Genomic DNA, 21,437 nt, shown 5'->3' on the forward strand with positions numbered 1-21,437 from the left:
CCAGCAGTGGACGCATACAAGTTGATGGTGATGATAAACCTCTGCTTTGACTATGCATAGAGAAGTTTTCTTTTCTCTGGTCTTGTAATAATTCATCTACATGCTTCTCTCTTCTCTACTCTCTCCAGCTTCTTCTCGGCCTTCCTCTTTTTCTTCTTCCTTGTGGTGTCCACGTCAAAATCTGTTTCGGAATCCTGTCATCTGGCATTCTCTGTACATGGCCGTACCATATTAACTCCTTTGTTTTTATGTCATCAACTATTGTATGCTTGACTCCCATCATTTCTCGTATTCTCTTATTTGGTATCGGATCTCTTCTTGATTTGCCTGCTGCTCTTCTCCAGAAGTCCATTTCTGTTGCTAGTAAAAGTTTCTCTGTTCTTTGTTTCATTGGCCAAACTTCACTGCCATATGTGATTACACTTTTAAGTATGGTGTTGTATATGGGTTGTTTGTTCGCTTTAGATATTGTTTGGTCCCACAGAATGCCGTTCATCATGGATATGGCTTTTCTACCCTATATGTTTCTGTCCTTTATAGCAGCATCGAGTGTTCCATCTTGAGTTATCTTCATACCCAGGTACTTGTATTCATCACAGTGTCTAATTTCTACCCCATCGTCTAATATAATGGACTGCTTTGTCCCTCCAATACACATGGTTTCAGTTTTCTTAATGTTGACTTCGAAACCCCATTTGTTATATTCTTCTATTAGCTTCCGAGTCACGTAACTCAAGTCGTCATGATCCTGAGCAATCAGTATTTGGTCATCAGCGAAACATAAGGTGTACAGTGTAGTCTCGTCGTTGAGAGGGATTCCCATGCCATTACATTTTCTTTTCCACAGCTTGAGTGCTTGTTCCAGATAAATTTTGAAAAGAGTAGGCGAAATACAGCAACCCTGCTTTAGTCCTTTCGTGACCTTAAATCCCTCAGATATCCTTGATCCAGTTTTAATTGTTGCAGTCGTTCCATTATACAGACTTTGGACTGCTTTGATAAGACCATGCTTAATCTTGGTTTACTGTAGGGTTGACCATAGTTTACTGAGGGGTACACTGTCATATGCTTTTTGTAAGTCTATGTACACAAGGTATATATATATATATATATATATATATATATATATATATATATATATATATATATATATATATATATATATATATCCAGTTCTTTTATTATTTATCTGCACTGCTGTGTTTGTCTATAATATAAATTTAAAATGATATTAATATAACTTTAGTATAGATTTTTTGTAATAACGTGTTCGTGACGAACTTTATCTAGAGTTTTATTACATTTAATTACAATGTTACAAAGTATTTCTCAGTCGACCTTAATTTACATAAAGCGCTTCTTTCGTATATACCCCAAAATTCTAAATCACCACTACCCTAAATTTGTTTGTAAGGAAACTTTTACTTGATAAATAAAACAATTTCAAACTGCGCGAGTATCTTTTCAAATATTTATTTTAAAACTTCGCTTTCGTCAGTAAGATCTAATATTTAAACTTTTAGCGCATGAGCTAAAGATATTATCGGCGTCTGATGCCGAAAGGTCCTATTTTTCTGTTGCGCCTTTCCGGTACGCCGCCGTATTTCTCATTATTCGCCACTCTCTGCCAACAAACACCACCTGGTACAAACCTTATAATCCTGAGCGGTAAGTAGCGAAATCGCTAGGATTTTCTATTAGATTCTAATATCGGGGTATTTCAATAAATACTTATTAGGTTCAAATGCTCGATACTCTTTAGTTGTTATTACCGTCGTCATTCTCGTAATATATCCTAGGCCGAGTGTGGTGATCTTCTTGAAAGTTTTCTATGACTTTTTTTTGGTAGTCTTGGTTTTTTAAAATGGAACAACCAGTCATTTTTGCATCCTTATTTACCCTATATATTACCTTGAGCTTTGGCCTACGACACTTCCTATTGCTCCAAGTTAGCTTTTATACTATTTTGACTGTGTTCCTCCTTCTAGGTACCATCTCTTTTGAGCTAGCCAATTATTACGGCAAGTTCATTTCTTCTGTTTCTTTGTTTATTCTTTATTGTCTCTAAGCCACGATTTCATTGTCTGAATATGTATTTCTCCCATTTTTTCAACGGGATTTTACAATAATTACTCCTCCCAGTAATTATTGTAAGATTTGAATTGGTGTGTCTTGGTTCATCATCATTCTAGCTTTACAACTCTGCGGAGGGATTTCTGTGTCCATATTTCTATTGTAAGTTGCTTTAATGCCATTATGGTATCATGGCCACCTTTTTTATATAGTTCAGCTAGGAGATTATCTATTCCAGGTGATTTGTTTCTGGCTAGTTTTTTAACTTCAAGAAACGTTGGTGGTTCCTCTTCCCTCTCGTCTGCTCCCCTTACCTCATCTCTTTCGTCTTCCAGGTTTTCTTCTTCTTTCTCCATATTAAGTACCTGGTTAGAGTATTCCACCCATCTATTCAATACATATTTCCTTGTTGTTAATAGGTCGCCATTCTGACTTCTGCATTATCTTGTGTTGATGTTAACTTTCTTATAGAATGCTCTGAATTCTTTCTCTCTATTAAGGTTTTCTATATATTTAAGTTCCTTATTTAAGTGCTTTCGTTTTTTTTTTCTTTTGTGTATTTTCTTTTTTTCTTTTCTCTTTGTCTGGTAATTCTCTACAGTTTTTCTTGTTTGTCGGGTAAGCATTTTTCTGTAGGCTTAATTTGTTTCTTTTGTTGCATTCTTGCATTCATCGCAAACCAATGATTTTTATGGGCACAAATTTCTGTTCCTATTTCATCTTTCGCTGCTTCTTCAATGTCTTCCTTTATTCTGGTCCAGTAGGAGTCTATATCTGTCTGACCTTTTTCATTTACATTTTGATTCCTTAGCCTGTTGGTGATGTTTTCTGAGTACCGTTCTGCAATTGTCACATCTCTCAGCTTTTGCACATCCATTTTTTTCTATCCATTTTATTTTCTTTGATGTTTGAAATTCTAGCCCCCAATGTTGAAATCCCTGGGCAATGATCTGAGTCTAAGTTTGCGCCTCTATAACTTCTGCAATTTATTAGGTCTGTTCCATGCCTTGAATCTATTAAAATGTGATCAATCTTACTCGTTGTTCTTTCATCAGGAGAGGTCAAGGTTACCTTGTGTATGTTCTTGTGTTTAAAATAGGTGCTAGCGACTGTCATATTTAGTGCTGCTGCTAAGTTTATCAGTCGTAATCCATTATCGCTACTGATGTTGTGTAGACTTGCTTTCCTAGTGTGGACATGAAAACTCGCTCTCGTCCTATTCTTGCATTCATGTCACCTAATACAATTTTAATGTCATTTCTGGGATATCTCCTGTAGGCTTGCTCTAGGTCTTCGAAGAACTGTTCTTTTATTTACTTTGGTTTGTCATCAGTTGGGGCATGTGCATTGATCAAACTGTAATTAAAGAATTTTCCTTTTCAGCGGAAATAAAGTAAATTCGTTTACCAAATTCCCATCAATAAACATGAGCACGTGTTGATATTCACCGTCTCATTCGTCAAGAGGCCATTAAATATAATTTATTACCTTAAGCCAGACAGATTCTCATGTTACAGATCCAAACTTTCCAGCATTTTAAATTCAAATTGTATTGTGTTGATATTTAAGTTAATACATTGTGTTATATTTATGTTATAGTTATTGTTAAGTTATTTACTGGTCGTGTTATTTTTTAGAGTTTAGTTTAATTGTGATATAATGATTAAATTTCAAGAAAACAGTTTCAAAAGTAAATATTTTAAAAAATCATATGATACACATCAGTACGACCTTGTTTGGCTTTCACGTGCTTCTATTGACAATTGGGAATTTGTAAAATGAATACGGTTTAGCACATTCTTTGACTGTAGGCTTTAAAGTAAATAATAAGGCCTTTTGTTCTTTGGTTTACAATAAATCCATCTATGTGTTAACTTTCATTGCAGCTATAATATATGGAATGGGTTCTCTTCTCAAGAATGCCAGTTTCCGTCCACCGAATCTCCTGCAGTGCTAACATATCTACTTTGTACGTATTCAATTGTCTAGTAAATATGTGAGTGCTCCAGTTTGGTACAGGGTTCGGGTATTCCATGTTCCTAATCTCAACTCCATTTTTTTGAGAGTCTTCGTCGTGAGTTCCGTCTAACTAATCGTGTTTCTTGGTTTCTTTTGGTGAATGTTTAAATATTAATGTAAAGCACTCTTCCGGGAGCTCTCTGGTTTCATATATAGTGTTTAAGAAACATATTAACTTCGTTACTGATTCATTACTCAGGTGCTGGAAATTTTCAATTGTGATTCAATCTTAAATTACATTTTGTATCTTTTGCAGATTAACAAACTTGCGATGTTAATATGACGAACGCTTTAGTCATATTTACTTTAAGGTATGTTGTTAGTATGCCACCTTTAAAGCAATTTGCAAGATATATTTTCCTAATCTCTTTTTGTTCTCCTGGATTGATTTATATTTCTTTGTTTTCATTTTCAGATTTTTTATTCTAACATAATCTTGTGGCTATCAGGTTTCTATATGCTAGACAATTCGAGATTCTGTTCATCATCATTTTGGCTTCACAACCATTCGTGGCTCCTAGGTTCCTCAAGAACTTTTTATTTTTGATTTTACTTGTATGGTTTGTATTAAATATGAATGAAAGTGATTTTTGATCTGTGATTAGCTTGAATTCCTATCAGATAATATTTCCATTTTCTTTTAATTCTTCAACATAAGCATATGCTTCTTTTTCAATTGCAGAATGTTTTCGTTTAGAATTTGTGAGGGTACATGAGAAAACAGCAATGGGCCTTCCAGATTGACTCAGCGTGGCAGCAATAGCAAATTCAGATGCATATGTTTCAAAAATGAGAATTTCTTTTTCATCAATTGTCCATAGAAGTGCATTAGCTATATCAGTTCTCAACTCCTCAAAAGCAAATACTAAGTCTGGACCTAATAGAAATTGCTGGCAATCTATTAGACCTCTTATTTTTGCTGAATGAAAAGTTATTAACCCATTTTGAGTAATGTGAAAACATTCCAAGTGCCCTCTGAAGACTTTTAGAATTATTCTCTATTCTATTTCTAATTAGCCTTCTTCGGTTCATCTTTGGACATAGGCCTCCCCAATCCTTTTCCATTCTTCTCTGTCTGTCGCTACAGTCATCCATCTAGACCCTACGTGCTTCTTGATATCATCTGCCCATCTCATTTGGAGCCTTCCTTTGCTTCGTTTATAGTCCCATGGTCTCCAACTTATAAGAATTTTGTTCCATCGGTCTTCTTTTTGTCTTATATTGTGTCCGGCAAATCTCCATTTCAATTTTGCATCTTCTTGTCTAACATCCCTCACTTTTTGTTTTCTCTCTTATCCACTCGTTTCTCTTTTCATCCATTAGTCTTATGTGTAACATTTGTCTTTCCATTGCTCTTTGGGTTTTTATGATTTTGTCCATGTTTGCTGCTGTAAATGTCCACGTATGGGAACCATAAGTGAGAACAGGGAGTACGCATGGATTGTATACTTTGGTCTGAAGATGCTGCGGATATCTTTTGTTTTTAAGAATGTAGTTTAGTTTGCCAAATGCCGCCCATGCCAGTCTAACTCGTCTTTTTATCACTGCTGTTTGATTTTCTTTGTTAAGTTTTATAGTTTGACCCAGATATATTATAATCCTGAACTTGTTCTATTTCATCTTGTCCGATCCTCATTGTGATGTCTTCATCTGTATTTGTTATGATTTTGGTCTTGCTGTAATTCATATTAAGGCCTATCTTTCCAGCTTCTACGTCCAGTTCGTTCATCAATTTCAGATAATTCTTCTTTTTTATCGGTTATCAATGCGATGTCATCAGCGTATCTTAGATGGTTCAAGCGTTGTCCACAAATTTTTATACTTTTTTCTTCCCAATCTTATCTTTTAAAAATATCTTCCAGAGCCTGATTGAAAAGTTTCGGTGATATTGTGTCACCCTGTCTCACGCCTCTATTTATTTGTATCGATTTTGTTCCCTCATATACTTTAATTATTGTTTTGGCTTCCTTACATATATTGGCTATTAGTTCCGTATATCTGTTGTCAATTCTGCTGTTAATCAAAGAACTTTTCACTGTCCAATGTTCGACACTGTCGAAAGCCTTTTCGAAATCTATGAATGCTATATATTCGAATTATTAAGAACTGGTAAATTTAGTAGAGGCTTCAATCTGTCTGAATCAGGTTTCATTGTAGAGTTTTCTACTATATATCCCAAAATATTTATAACTTTTTGATTCTTTTTGAGACATTTATTTTGATTTAAAGTTAACCCATATTTTTTAACGGCATTTAAAAAATTCTGTAAATTTAAATCATGGCTGTCTTGATCCACACCACCAACTGTTACGTCATCTAAATAAGCGTAAACACCTTGTAGATTTTCTTTTTTAATGTTAGAATCAATGGCTCAAAAGTTTGTCAGATTCCTGAATTGGTATTTGATGATATGCGAATTTTAAATTTTTATTTTTAAAGTTTTATTTCTTGTTTAATAAATTCTTTATCTTCCTGTGCATGTCTGCAAGATTTAGTAGCAATAGGGTGGCAATTTTCTGTTAAATTAGCGAACAACGAAGGTGGCTTAACTTTAGCGTACATATCTTAAAAGGTTTTCTTGGTCCTAAAAATTTAACTTCTACACTTTCATGTTGTGTCATATTATCTTGACCCAAAATCACATCTGTACAAAAATTGGATAAAACTAAAGCTTTTGTTTGATCATATTTTCTTTATCAATCTGAATATTTATTAAACAATAGCCTTGAATATTTGTTGAGTATGACATAGATGCCATAGAAACTTTCCCTTGAGTTGAAAAAATTTTATGTTTATTTTCAATAGCGAATCATCATCATCATCATCATTCTGGCTTTACAACTCTGCGTGGGTCCTAGCCTCCTCAAGCATTTCTCTCCAGTCGTCCCTATCCATCGCCTTTCTCAGCCAAGCCGGTATTCCCATATTTCTCATGTCTTCATCGATGTTCAAGGAACCTTGTTCTGGGTCTTCCTCTTCTTCTTTAACCAATGGGTCTATCAAGGAGCGTTTTTCTAGCTGGGTCATTTTGTTCCATCCGCATTACATGCCCTATTAACCACAGACGTTCTATCTTAATATGTTTTACGATATCAGGTTCTTGGTATATTCTATAAAGTTCGAAGTTGTATCGTCTTCTCCACACTCCATTGTCAATTACTAATACATAGATTCGCCTTAATACTTTTCTTTCGAAATAGCGATATAGCGAAATTTTCAATAGCGAATTCATGATCTATATAAGTATCTGAGCTTCCAGTGTATATTAAGGCTTTGACATGAATTTGGTTAACTGTTACTTTGGTTATACATTTTGAATGCGATTGAGGTGTTTCCATTAAAGAAGCAATTACAATTGTAGAAGCACAAGTTTGAATTTTCTTTGATTGCATGCACGTTTTAGCCCAACGTCCAATTTTATGACAGTTTTGGCAAGTCTCAGTTCTTCTTGGATGTAAAGATCGAGGATGTCTGGGATGTCCACAAAAATAACAAGTCTGATTAAGTTTAGTTTGAACAGGAGCTGAAGCAGTTTGTTCTAAATTTTGATGACTACAAAATGCTATATTGTTTATTGCCGCGTTATACGTATCAGATCGTTTTTGAGAATCTTCTAAAGATCTAGATTTAAATAATGCGTCATCCAAAGACAAACAACTAAACTAAAGTAATCTTTGACGTATATTAAATTATATGAGACCATTAATAAAAAATATCACGAATATAGTCATTTTTATTTCCTTCTAAAAAATCTGCTTTAAAATTACTTATTTTACTTTTTCTTTATATTCACTGTCAAACGAAAGATGCACGGTCAGAGATTTCCATCCCCTCAAAAAGCTGTTGAGGACTTTCAAAACCATGTTTCTGAAATATAAGATTAACAGTGAAAACAATGTTTCCAGAATTGGTTTGAACGTATGCAAAAATGTATAGACCTGTTTGAGCGAATATTTTGAAAAGCAAAAAATCATTGCATACAAATCGACAATCTTCTGAACTGTTCTTAACTTAGGTGACGAATACTTAGTAGTGCAAATGCATGCACTGGTCATGAAAATATGGAATAAAGGGCATGATTATTCCACGCGTCATAATCATCTTGTCCTTAGTTTACAAAATCTTTACATTATTTCTTAATCCAAGTTAACCTTTGAGTCAAAATATAATCGGGAATTATCAAGCCGATTTTCGGCATGGAAGGTCGACAATAGATTAACATTACATTAACCTTGCCTATATTAAAATCAATACAAGCCACTTGTATAATATCCTAAACAAGATTAAAATCTGCAGAAGTATTAGTAAATGTTCTTTGACTGAATACAATAGGTACAGTTGAACTTTAATCATGAAGAAAATCTAAATAACATTTGGACTTCAGAGCTCCAAAATACTAAATCTCTCTCCAGACGCACTGAAAATTCTATTACCGATTTATTCCAACCGGCGCGGCGGAACTCATGGTGCATACGAAGAATACAAACACCTATTCAAGAAGCCCCCGCAATAGTGATCGTTACTACATCGTCTGTGATAATAGCTTCGGAAGTTTCAGACAAAATCTCAGAAAGAAATAATTCTAGATCGCAGCCAAAAACCCGGAAACAATGTTTTATTAATGTCGCAAAATATTAGTAAATGCCACATAATCCTTTTTCCAATCATTAGTTATATTTATAGATTAATTTCAGGACATCAAGTATAAAGGTTGTAAAATTTATAAATAAATTTAAAATAAATTTATTTTGAATTACTATAAAGTCCAAGATTTGTTATTTATTATTTACCAAACCCGATCAGCAAATAAACCGGTTTGTTTTTGTTAAATTATGTACGTATTTCCGCACCTCCCTCGTAATATTATAGAGCTTGGGAGGTCGGTGGCAGTGAAATTGTATACATTCGTGTGTTATTCTCCTCCAGAGCCGCGGTGCGGTCCTATGACGGGGGCGGGGGGCGAGCCGCTGCCGATGCAGTCGACGATCTCTCCTGCAATGACGGAGTCCGACCTGCCTCAGCCTCTGGTGGTAAGGAGCCCTTCGGTATCCCTGATGAAGTGGCCCAGTCAATCGCCGACGAAAACAACACCCACGCGACAGGTGAGTCAAGATTTTTAATTAGATTTAAAAATTAATTTAGTATAGATATAGAGCATGAGTTTTTATATTGAAGTAACCTCTATATAGAAGGTTTATGCAAATATATATTTTCATATTCAGCTTTTACTGAGGTAATACAATATACGTAGTATTCAATGATTTTCTTGCTCATCATTTGTTGGATCCATGTGATATAAATTACTGTATCTACAACTTTTTAAGCTTTTGATGATAGTAAGTTTGGGTTCAAGTACCACTCATACCAATCTATTGCTAACCATTCCTTTTATATGGTCATCAATGTCTTCTCCTTCTTTGACGTATATTTCCCTATATTTGCAATTCCTTTGTTAATTTCTTTATCCCTAACTCTCAAGGCCCTTATATCAAATGTCTTATTCGTAGATCTTGATATGATTTTGGTTCTGCTTCTTTTCTGGTCCGGTTTCTATATCAAACACAAGTCTAGACTTTCAGATATCATTTTTCAGCTTCTATTTATGGCCATTTTACAAACCAAATCCTCCGGTTAACTCTTTCCTCTTACTATATTTAGAATATGGCACCTGTCTAATCCGAATTGCATACTATTATCATTCTAGAGGGTTCCTACAATTTTTATCTGACATAAGTGGTTTCGGGTGGTAGCCATTAATTTAAAATCATTTACAACATATTATTAAGCTTCGTAACTACAGTATTATAATTGTTGATGATCAGTAGCTGAAGTATAGCGTTCATCGCTATAATAGACAGAATCACAGTGGAATCAATGAGTTGCCTTGAAAAAGGCCCCGATTGATTTGAATTTCTCACCTATATCCATAGATACCGATAACCATTAGTCTACGTAATCTATAGATATAGCGTAATATTGTTCTTTCTTCTATTGTTTCTTTCTTATTCTTCTTCTTCTTCGCGTGCCATATCAGAATTATCCGACGTTGGCGATCACCATTGCGAAGGCTTCTCGATCTTTTGCAATTTGGAATAATTGTCCTGCATTTTTTATCTGTGTCCATTCACGAATGTTTTTCAACCAAGAAACTTGTTTTCTTCCTACACCTCTACGGCCCTCTATTTTACCTTTAAGGATCAATTGTAATATTTTATATCGACAGATAAGACATTTTTCGATGTTTAACGGTCTTTAGCAGTTCTCTATCTTTGTTGACGCTCCTTAGTACTTCTTCATTAGTTTTTCTTGCTGTCCAAGGTATCTTCAGCATTCGTCTATGAACCCACATTTCCAATGCTTCAATTTTGTTCATGTTCTTCTTTCTTATTATCCAAATTTAAGCCAGATGGCTCTATTTCCTTTTAAAGTGAACAATACACTATTTCAAGCTACCTACGGTAACAAAAGAGGAAGCTCTAAGGGACTTTTTTGTGTTAACGAGCCATTTGGCTTAAGTTTGTCCAAACCCCGAAAAATATCCATTTACTTAGGTATAAATTTCTTTTTCCATTTCTACAGACCTTGTTTTGGTCTACTTACTGTGTTATGACTATTGTATGCATGCATGCGATACCATATATTTGGACTAGTTTATTTGTTCAATGCTTTTGCCATCAGTGAGAATCTTACATTATTCTGCTGGATTTACCTATCAATATGATCATGCTGTGCTACACTTTGGTATATTCTTCTGAGCGTGCCATGTTCCTAGCGAACGTCGGCGACTGCCATGCTTACAATATTTTTATATTGACCTTGGTCTTACGTCCTTGGTCCTTAGTCCTTGGAGATACGTGTAGCAATTGGTCTGCTGTTAAACCTGTCCACTTTTGCAAATTATTCAACCAGGATAGTTTCTTCCGCCCTAGCCATTGCTTTTCTTAATTACCGTTAATAATTAGCCAAAGAATCAGCTTCATATTCTGGTATAAATAACTGTTACACAGTTTGCTAAAATATCACAGTCTGTCTAAATAACACAGTTTGCTGCCGGACATTTTTTTACTGTTTCTAGGTAATTTGGGTCTGCTGAACCCAAAAGTGCCACCAGATTTTTCTGGTTTTCAGAAAATACGACAACAGATCACATTTCTAACATATAGGGTAATTTAATGCAGCACTACCTATATATATATATATATATATATATATATATATATATATATATATATATATATATATATATATATATATATATATGTGTAGTGCTGCTACCCATCAAATAAACAAAACAATAATAAAAAGTAAGATATTTATTGTACAACAATATACTTACAAAAATCATCACACATATCTGCCAAAAAACTTAACGTTTCATCTAACCTAACCGGCATCGCAGCACAAATCTGTTATTCGGCGTCACCTAAAAACTTCCTTTTATAGGATTTTCTTGCAAAGGCTCTAAAAAGACGATCCCTTTTTCCTTTGAAGACTCCAGCAGTAATCCGCCATCATGTGAGTGTCCTATCTCCCCTGATACCTGTCTTCCATCGTTTTGATATCTTGGTGGAAGCGTTCCCCTTGGTTGTAATTGTAAATTTGAAGTTTCATTTTAAACGGAGCTCGGTAAGTTCTCCCCTTTACTTTTAAGTGACGGTATTTTACAAGTACGATCACTTTATGGGTTATAACTTTTTACAGTTCCTCTGTATATGCCATCTATAAATTGGATCATAAAATCTAGATTTTCACTTAATCTGTGAATTAATTTTCAGCTCTTAGCTGAAGCTTAGCTATTGGTCATAGAAGGTTCTTTTTTTTAAGATAGTGTTTTTTTACTATCTTTTCAGTGAGCCTACTTACAAGCGCAAGACATAAAATATATCAAACTTATTATAAATGTTTATAAGTTAAAAAGTCATCCATTTTTCAAACAGTTTTTTAGTAACAAATTTGATAAAATGTTGATTAAAATGTAAAAATTTTTTAATATATTTTAAAATTAAAGTCTCAAAGAATTGATTACGAACTGCTAATACCGCTAGAGTCACTGTTTACGCAAGTACGGTTATTTACATAACTGTCCGGGATAAATAAATTGAATAACATAAACTATTTAGTCGATCTGGCTGAGACCTAGCACACTTCAATAACTCATTATCATAATGTCAACTAGTTACAAGTTACTAGTTGTATATTAGAAGTCATTATACAAAAAACAAAGTTATTAACATTTATAAATTACTCCAAAAATAAGAGTTTTTGTAGGTTTTTAAAAACTTATTTTTTCACTTTTTATGATTGTAAAAAAACAAAGCATAATCAGCTGACGTTTTCGAGGATTTGTCATCAGTTATCCCTCGTATACCTTTTAGAACCTTCAAAAATCTGTATAAGATTTTTACGTGAAATCGATGGTTTTTTCACAGATAGACTGGGGTGTCTCGGCTTGTAATTTCTAAATGATTTTTCCGTGCTTGATTAATTATTTAGGTGTAAGACAGTGGTGCGTTAATTTTATCGATAAGTTTCTACAGAGATATTAGGGACTAACTTAATTTTCGGTAGATAACACAAACAAACAATAAGTTTTTGTCATCCCTTTAATGTTGGATCAAATGGAAAAAATATTGATGTCTTTAATGAGTGTATAACGTCACGCAATGTACATGACCACACGACATGGATACGTAGTTTTTCTACGAATTTATTTGTTTTAGCGTGTAGTTAACAAATTGCTGTAGTTGCGTGCTTTTAATTTCAGTTTTGATAATGCGAAAATATATACCTATCCGCAGTAAGTTGCTGTTTTGCACCGTTTACTCGATAATCAACTTATACGCCATTTAAAAATTAATTTCAAATCATGTAAGAGATTTCCTGTTAACCCTGTTACTTTATAAAACACACCAGGTGTTTTATAATTGTAATTTATGGAACAGATACATAAAGTGGTACCTCTGTAGGAATAGATAGGTTGATAATAAGATTCGTCGGTATTTGCAATAGTTTAATTAAAAACTCTAAAAAATTAGCAATAATAAATTAAATTGAATAAAGTGACCAAGTCTAAAATCTCAAGAAAATCCACTAGAAACGTCTGCCATTCTGTAAAGTTATTTAGCGGAACTTTACTATTGGATCAAAAATGGAACATCAAAATGTATCCACATCAATACATGTTAATTTTCCTACAAAAAAAACAACATTTCTGTATGCAGAAATTTCAAAGTAATTTCTAAAAATAACTCCTCTAAATACCTTGGCATTCATTTACACCTCAAGCTTGTTTGAAGAGTATATATTATAACTAAAAAATGAAGCAGATATATTTCAAAATAAAGGAACTATATATTCATAAAGTGGCCGAAGTATTTCAGCTTTCCATGCTTCTGTTGTCTTCATTAAGACTTCTTTAAATATTTCCTTTAAATATAATTTGGAGCGTAGTAGTTAGAGTATACAGCCTTGTCTCACTTCTTTTTCTTCAGTGCCTTATCTGGTCCAGATGTTGGCGATCGTCAAAGCTATCATGGTTTTGTTTACTGCTCTGCGAAACAGCTCCGCGGAGGTCATCCTAAACCATTATCGGAGGTTTTTTAACCACGAGATACGAAGGCGTCCCGGTCCTCTCTTGCCGAATACTTTACCCTGTATAACGAGTTGAAGAATTCGATATTTCTCTCCGTTCCGCATCATGTGGCCGAGGTACTCAAGCTTACATTGTTTCACTAAATTAAGCACTTCACTATCCGCATCTTGGTTCCCAAACTGAGATCACTGCAGCACAGCAAGAATCTCAACTTGGTAAATGTAGATCGTGCCATTTCAATTCTGGATCAAATCTCTTGAGCGCAGTCCCATTGTAAGTTGAGGGTAGTTCTGAGGTAAGTGAATCTGTCAACTCTCTGGATCTCTTCGCTACCTGCCATTAGTGCCCCGGGATCTAAATTTGCACGGCTGACAACCATGAATTTAGTTTTCTTAATATTAAGGTCTAGTCCGTATGTTGCGCACACAGTTCCCACTCGGTATAGTAAGGCTTGTAGATCATTTAGCCTGGTTGCTAGTAGCACAGTGTCATCGAAGTAGCTGATATTATTGATGTATTCACCGTTCACTCGAATTTCCATCTCTAGGTTTGTGGAGGTTTCAGTAAAAATTTTCTCAGAGTATATATTGCAAAGAGTGGGTATATATTGCAAAGAGTACACAGCTTTACCTTACTCCTCGTATGGTCATTCGCTTGGTGGGTCAGCTGGTCTTCGACCTTGACTGAGCACGCTGGTTCGAGTATAAATTCATGATGATCCGAATGTCCTTCTCATCCAATCTTACTCTTTGTAGGGCGGCAACCATCTTCTGGTGCTGACAACGGTCAAATGCCTTGGCGTAGTCAATAAAACAAATATAGACATCACAACTGACATCGCTTGTCTCACTAGTCTTTTTATATTTCTTGTGTTGTTGTGGGAGCATACACTTGTATAACCTTGATCTTGGTTTTATTATCTAGGTCTATTATAATATAAGCTACTCTATCAGAAACGCTTTTATATGTAGAAATGTATGGTGTGAGATACTTTTTGACAAGAAATCCTACTCCACCATATGTTTCTTCTATTTTCTCTGTATAGTATAAGCGATTTCCAGAGTTTAGATGCATGCATTGTTCGCCTCTTCTTTTCACTTCTGGCAGTCCTACAATATCTCACTTTATCTTGGATAGTTCTTCTTCTAATTCGTAGACCTTTTCATCTTTAGCCATAGATGAGATGTTGTATGTGGCTAGTAGTAACTGTTTTTGTTTGTTCATATCTATTTTGGCGCCTTTTGTTGAGCTTGTGCATTCCAAAGAATCCGTGGGGCTGACCGGTTTTCCGGTGTGGGATTCTGAGCCCACTTGGAGTATCGTCCCATTTTGTTTCAAGTTCAACATATTGTGTTTTGAGGGGTTTATTGGCATTAAAACACCACGTTTGCCGGACAGGCTGGTGAGTGTTCGAAGTATCACAGCCGGTTAAATCAATATTTGATTTTCGCCTGCGACTTTGTGGTACCGCACCTGTCAGGAATTGTATTCCTCAGCCACGGGCCACTAATGACACAGCTGCTGACCTGTGTCATGTCCTCCGTTGATCCGCGGGTACTTATTTGGCGAAGCCTTATTCATACCTGTCCTGCATATCTACAGGAACGTTTCCTATCAGTCATTGGGACGCGCCGTGTCGGGGTTGAGGACTTCCCCGCCCAGTCTGTCTTGCACAAAGTACTGAAGGACCCCTACTCAGTTCAGCGTCCCTCCTCTACACAAGCTGAGACCGGCACGGAATTGTGGCTTATTCTCAATAAAAATAGTAATTGCATTAAGATACCACAAAAAAATAGCTTCAGAACAGTATTGTATTTTAATTAAAATAAATCGATTTTAAAGACGGTCCCGGAAAGGCAGAAACTATTAGTCATGTTACTTACAAATAAAAAAATAGTAAGTAAAGATTTTCTGCATAAAATAAAGTTAAAAGTTAAATAAAGTTAAATAAATAAATAAAAATAGATGCATTGATGATTATTTCAGAATAAATAATTTTTTCCGATGTGCGTTTGCCAATTAATTTTGTTTTCGCACAGTCTACCAATATCCCTAACTTTAGGCGAACAGTTTATTTGGTTATAAAATAATATATCAACTGAGTAGACGGAACGCAAATCTATATATCTGTCAAAAACAAGCAAAACATAAATTTCTATTACAGCAATATTGCCGAACAGAATTTCTACATCGTGAATTTCTACATCGTATATTTTCCTAAATTTACAAGACAAGACGTATTTTACCCTGCTTACATTTTTATTTTTTTCAGGTCAACTTCAATTATGGAAACGAGGGGAGCCATGCAGATACTCAACGAACGCTCTCTGGCTTGGATAGGGACTGTTTTATTATCCCAGTTCACAGTCTGGATAGGTTCCTTCCTGCGGGAGTCCCAATGCCAGTAGGTATAAAAATAGCCCATTTGTAAATGTATTATGTTTTATTTTTTTGTAAGGTCGCCCGTCGCGTCTTAGTTATGAGGATAGATCAAATAAGAACCGGACTTTTACGAGAAAATATTCAAATTTTGTTATATACAATCTTATTTATAGAAAACATTGTATTAAAATAAGAAAATTATGTTTATTTACAAATTTATCTGTATAATAAATTATTTATAAGAGTTGGCGACCAAAACACCCGAGACTGAGGAGTCCGTCAGTGTTCTCTCTGCAATACCAATAAAAAAGCGTTCTCAAATTCAATGGAGGGTATAAACAGCGTGAGTTTTTAGTGCGACATTGGTCAATAATTCCATTATAGGATTATCCTATATATATATATATATATATATATATATATATATATATATATATATATATATATATCTATATATATATATATATATATATATATATATATATATATATATATCCAAATCACAAAGTTATTTAGAAAAAATGTAGACAATGATATGTTCCAAGCTTGGATAATATGCTGAATTCAACATGATGATTAATAACTTAGGCGGTAAAGCAAACATGCCATTTTATAAATAGGACACCCAGTATATTTTCTCATATTTAGATACCCCGTATAATCCATGGACTGCAGGACCTTAGGTTTGCAGAGGACTGCAAACCTAAGGAGGAACGAGAGACATTCTACGAACAATTGCAAACCATCCTGGATGAAATACTTCATGAAGAACCCTTAATTCTTATGGGTGACTTTAATGCACGAATCAGAAATGAAATAGTTCCAGGCGTAAAACAAAGATTTAATGAAAACCATGTCAACGCAAATGGAGAACTCATGGATAATCTCTGTGCTTTTAACGAACTGAGAATCAATAATACATTTTTCGAACATAAGCTCCAGTATAAATAAACATTTTAAAACTCCAGGTGGCACAAATCTATGATTGATTTTAAAGTCACTAATAGAAAAATCCACCCAAAAGTAGCAACTTCTTTAGCTGTTCGGCAAAAGTTAGCCACTGAGCATCGTAATCATATCGTAAAAGCAAAGGCTTTTTTCAAACTTCTTAAAAATCCAAAACCTAACACAACTTACTTTTCGTTCGACTGCCAAAAAAACTTAGCACTGCCTAGACCTTAGACTGCCTGATCAAGCAGCATATTTCAGCCAGCAAATAAACTATAATAATTTTACAGTTGCTGCTGGAACTTCTACCTATAAACTAAGACCAACAAATGTAGATATGTCTTATACAATAGCGTCAGCTTTGCAACATGCTCTAAAGAATTTTGATTTTGATATCAACATAGAAACAGTACGTTTGTTCGCTGATGGTTGCGGCGGACAAAACAAAAATTCAAATATGATGGCAATGTTAGCTTATTCTAGAAGAATCGCCGAATCATATTAAACAAATTGAATTAATTTTTTCAATTGTCGGTCATTCCTTTTTTTTCCCGCCTGATCGTATTTTCGGGCTTATCGAAAAATACATTTCAAAATGCTTGTTATCGTGGAAATTAGTGTCTACGACGATTTAATCAGAAAGCATTCCACTGTACGGAAAATCGGCATGGATTGGGATGTGTTTGATTAAAGGACACAAACAAAATGAGTTATTAAGCTGCCTAGTTCATGGCAATTTGAATTTAATAAGGCAAAGCGGTTTATTTTTTACAAAAAAGGCAACACTGTTCTAGTCCTAGGTGAACCCAATTACCGCAATGAAGTTGGAAAAGCTAAAAGCGGTTGTAAGAAAAATTTTTCTTTCTTCAATGGCTCATAAGAAATTACCACTGGGAAAATAATTAAAGGGGGATAAAGGTTCTATTATTAATAGGTACTACTATACTTATAAGGTATACTTATAAGGTACTACTATTAATGATATTAAAGACAAACAACCCGAAGAACAAGCGGGATTTAGGGCCGGACGCTCCACTATGGATAATATTTTCACATTAAAAATTGCAATGGAAAAACGAGTGCAGAGAAATAGAGAAACTCATATAGCTTTAATAGATTTGGAAAAAGCATATGACAGTGTACCGATTTCCCAACTATGGATAGAAATGAGTAACTTGAAAATAAACCCAGTTCTTATTAACGCCACTCAAAAATATTTCGAACAAAACTTTGCAAGAATTAAAATGGGACAAGAAATCACCTCTCCTTTTCAAACAACAAAGGGACTAAGACAAGGCTGCTGTCTGTCACCCACCTTATTTAAAATCTATTTGGACAAATCCTTAGTGAAATGGGTAAAAAAATGTAGAAACGTGGGAATAACGGTGGAAGAAAACAAGCTATATACACTTTTCTTTGCGGATGACCAGGTAGTAATTGCCGAAGACAGCTACGATCTTAGCTATATGGTAAGAAAACTGCAAGAAGAATATGAGGTGGCAGGTCTAAACATGAATATGACAAAATGTGAATATCTCTCAGTGGGAACAGATGAAATATGTGACCTAGTCTTGGAGGACGACAAAATCAAAGGCGTGCAATCCTGCAAATATTTGGGGGTCATTTTCAACAGGAAGGGAAATAGCGAAGATGAAATCAGGGAAAGAATAAACAAGGGCAGAGCAGCGACCCGTGCCTTAAACTCTCTTCTCTGACAAAAAACAATTCGACGAGAAACCAAAAAACACATTTACGGTAGTATAGTCCAAAGTATTACACTTTACGGTTCGGAAGTATGGGACGTCACCAAAGCTAATAGAAACAAACTTATGACGACAGAAATGGATTATCTGAGACGAAGCTGCGGTAGATCGAGACTGGAGAGAGTTAGAAACGAACAAATAACAAACGAAATGAAAATGGAGAGAAATATCAATGATGACATAGAAAGAAAACAATTAATCTGGTTCGGACATGTTAAAAGAATGCCAGAGTACAGATGGCCTAGAAGAATACTGGAATGGATCCCTCCTGAAAGAAGAAAGAGAGGACGACCACGGAGAAGTTGGCGCAACGATATTGATGAAGCAATGGCGGCAAGAGACTTAGAAGAGGCAACTGCATATGACAGAAAAAGATGGAAATTGGGGGCGGAGAAGCGGCGACAGCCGTAATAAATTCGTTATTATATATATAAAAATACTATTAATAGTCTCCTTTTCAAACACTATGGAGAAAATTGGAGATGCCTTCCTGAACTAAATTTTTAGAAAGAACACTTGAAGACAGATTCTACTTTACCAGAAGAAACCGTTGATGGTTTAAAAAATTGTCAAAATGCAGAAAATGACTGTTTTTTTCGTTTGAGCATAACTGATTGAGACTATTTCTGATTTTTTTTGTCTAAACATTTTCTTTATATGACTAAAAATCTTAAAGTTTTATTTTCATGAATAAATCCCTTATGTTTTTTATTGAACTAAATACGGTTTGTGATTATTTTATACATTTATTTGCAAAACCGGTTGTTAGCAGTGAACATTTTTTTTTTTCTAAAAATCTGTAAATATTTTAGGCTAGAAACTTCTAATTTGTATTGCTCAAAACTCTAAGCAACAATAATAAAAATCTTTCCGTTGTGAGCTAAACACTACTCGGCCGTTAATCGTTTTTTTCGATTTCCCAAAAACTGACTTTCGAGCAAAGAGTAAGTTTTGCGAATAATGGCCTCATTTATAGCATTCCTTTCTTTCGGTTTAATTCTAAGCGAAGCAAATCAACTCAGTTGCCAGAAGGGTAGAGTTAGCTCTAATTATCCCTCGAGCAGGTGAGGTTGACATTTGGATCGTGGTATTAGTATACACTGCTGTAATTAATAATATATCAGGTGCCATGTTCGTTGAATGTATCGAAAAATTTATGTCACTATTGTCTACAACTGTGTATTGTCAACATTCTTCACTGATATGTAACATTTTCTCATTTTTAAATATTAAATTTGAGTTTTCCCACAATACAGATAAATATATTAAAATACCTGATTCCATATCCTGTAAAATATTTCTCATACTCGGCAGTTACTTTTATTTAAATATTTATTATCATAAAAGGTTTTTAAGTGATCAATTAGGTAGGAAAACCTATAAAAAAAGTCTATTTCACGTTGAAACCATCCATTATCAATTAAATTTTGAAGTGGATTGCACTACAACTTCGCCGTAGAACTCGTTGTGCATTTTACCCTGCTTATCAGAATTCCAAGCAACTTCCACCGTTTTATGTGCCCCAGTTTCCTTGTTTACGATTCAAGTACCGTTACCAAGAGCGTCATTTCGCCGCTTAAAAGATGTATCAATGGGAATTAAAATTATGACATTAGGACGTATTTTTAACAAGGAAAAGTATGGCTATTAACTAAAATTTATCAATATGGAATAATAAATGAGCACAAAATAAGAATAACCCGTAGATGTAAATAGATCTTTTATATTTTTTATACAAAGTTCTTTTAGGTCCTTAGGGAGGGAAAGTGAATTATTATTATTATTGAAATTATCACACAACTTTTTCTGCAAAAATCAGAATGCCAGCCACCTCTCATATCCACCTTAAAATAAATCCGCCCTGGTCTAAGGTGAAATATCGTAAATACAAATATTTTCAACGTGCAAGATCTATTTTACGATCTATATAAGAGGGGGAGATTCAAAAGAGGGGAGTCAAAATATAAAATATCTAGAAGATATCAAGAAATCATTACTATTATATTCATCCATGTTTACCAATAATTATACGTCATTTCAATTTTAATTAAAACAAACCTGTTTTACTCTTTCTTTTTCTAAAGAAAAATTTTATTAAAAATCCTTTATAAAAGGTATCTTATTTGAAAAACCCAATCGGGCTATATCACAAAACGTTTTCGAAATCCATATTCCATCATCAGTGGACTAGGTGGGTATACATGTATTTTTACCCACTAAATATGTGGGTAAAAATCCGTTAAAAATTGTTTTTTTTTTAATTTAGTTTACATTATATGGTGGTAAATATTATGATGTTAAAGTTACACGTGAGGTTACTGGTCCTGAGACGATTTGTCTACGAGGACTTGATGAAAGCAACTGATTCATCAAGTCCTCGTAGACAAATAGTCTCAGGACCAGCAACCTCACGTGGAGTCATACGTCGCCATGTTACCAAATCCACTGGTAACTTTAACATCATAATATTTACCACCATATAATGTAAACTAAATTTAAAAAAACAATTTTTAACTGGTTGTTACCCACATATTTAGTGGCTCAATACATGTACAGTAAAACCTCCCTTAACCGAAACCTTTTTAACCGAAACGGCTGACAGTTTCAATAATTTCGTCAATAAAAAGTAAATGTTTGTCGCAAAACGTAAACAATTCCGT

At 34.4% G+C, this 21,437-nt stretch overlaps 1 protein-coding gene across 4 annotated transcripts in view; it reads left to right on the top strand.

Moving 5' to 3' along the window:
• LOC140443225 (uncharacterized) overlaps window positions 1-21,437 on the top strand; it is a 119,346-nt gene that overhangs the window by 67,612 nt on the left and 30,297 nt on the right. For all 4 annotated transcript variants that reach the window (XM_072534361.1, XM_072534362.1, XM_072534363.1 and 1 more), the window contains 2 exons: window positions 9,019-9,194; window positions 15,957-16,088. In XM_072534361.1, coding sequence (XP_072390462.1) covers window positions 9,019-9,194; window positions 15,957-16,088 — 308 coding nt within the window. The remainder of the gene's footprint in view (window positions 1-9,018; window positions 9,195-15,956; window positions 16,089-21,437) is intronic.

The sequence above is a fragment of the Diabrotica undecimpunctata genome, chromosome 6 (assembly GCF_040954645.1).
Source record: "Diabrotica undecimpunctata isolate CICGRU chromosome 6, icDiaUnde3, whole genome shotgun sequence".
Lineage (NCBI taxonomy): Eukaryota > Metazoa > Arthropoda > Insecta > Coleoptera > Chrysomelidae > Diabrotica > Diabrotica undecimpunctata.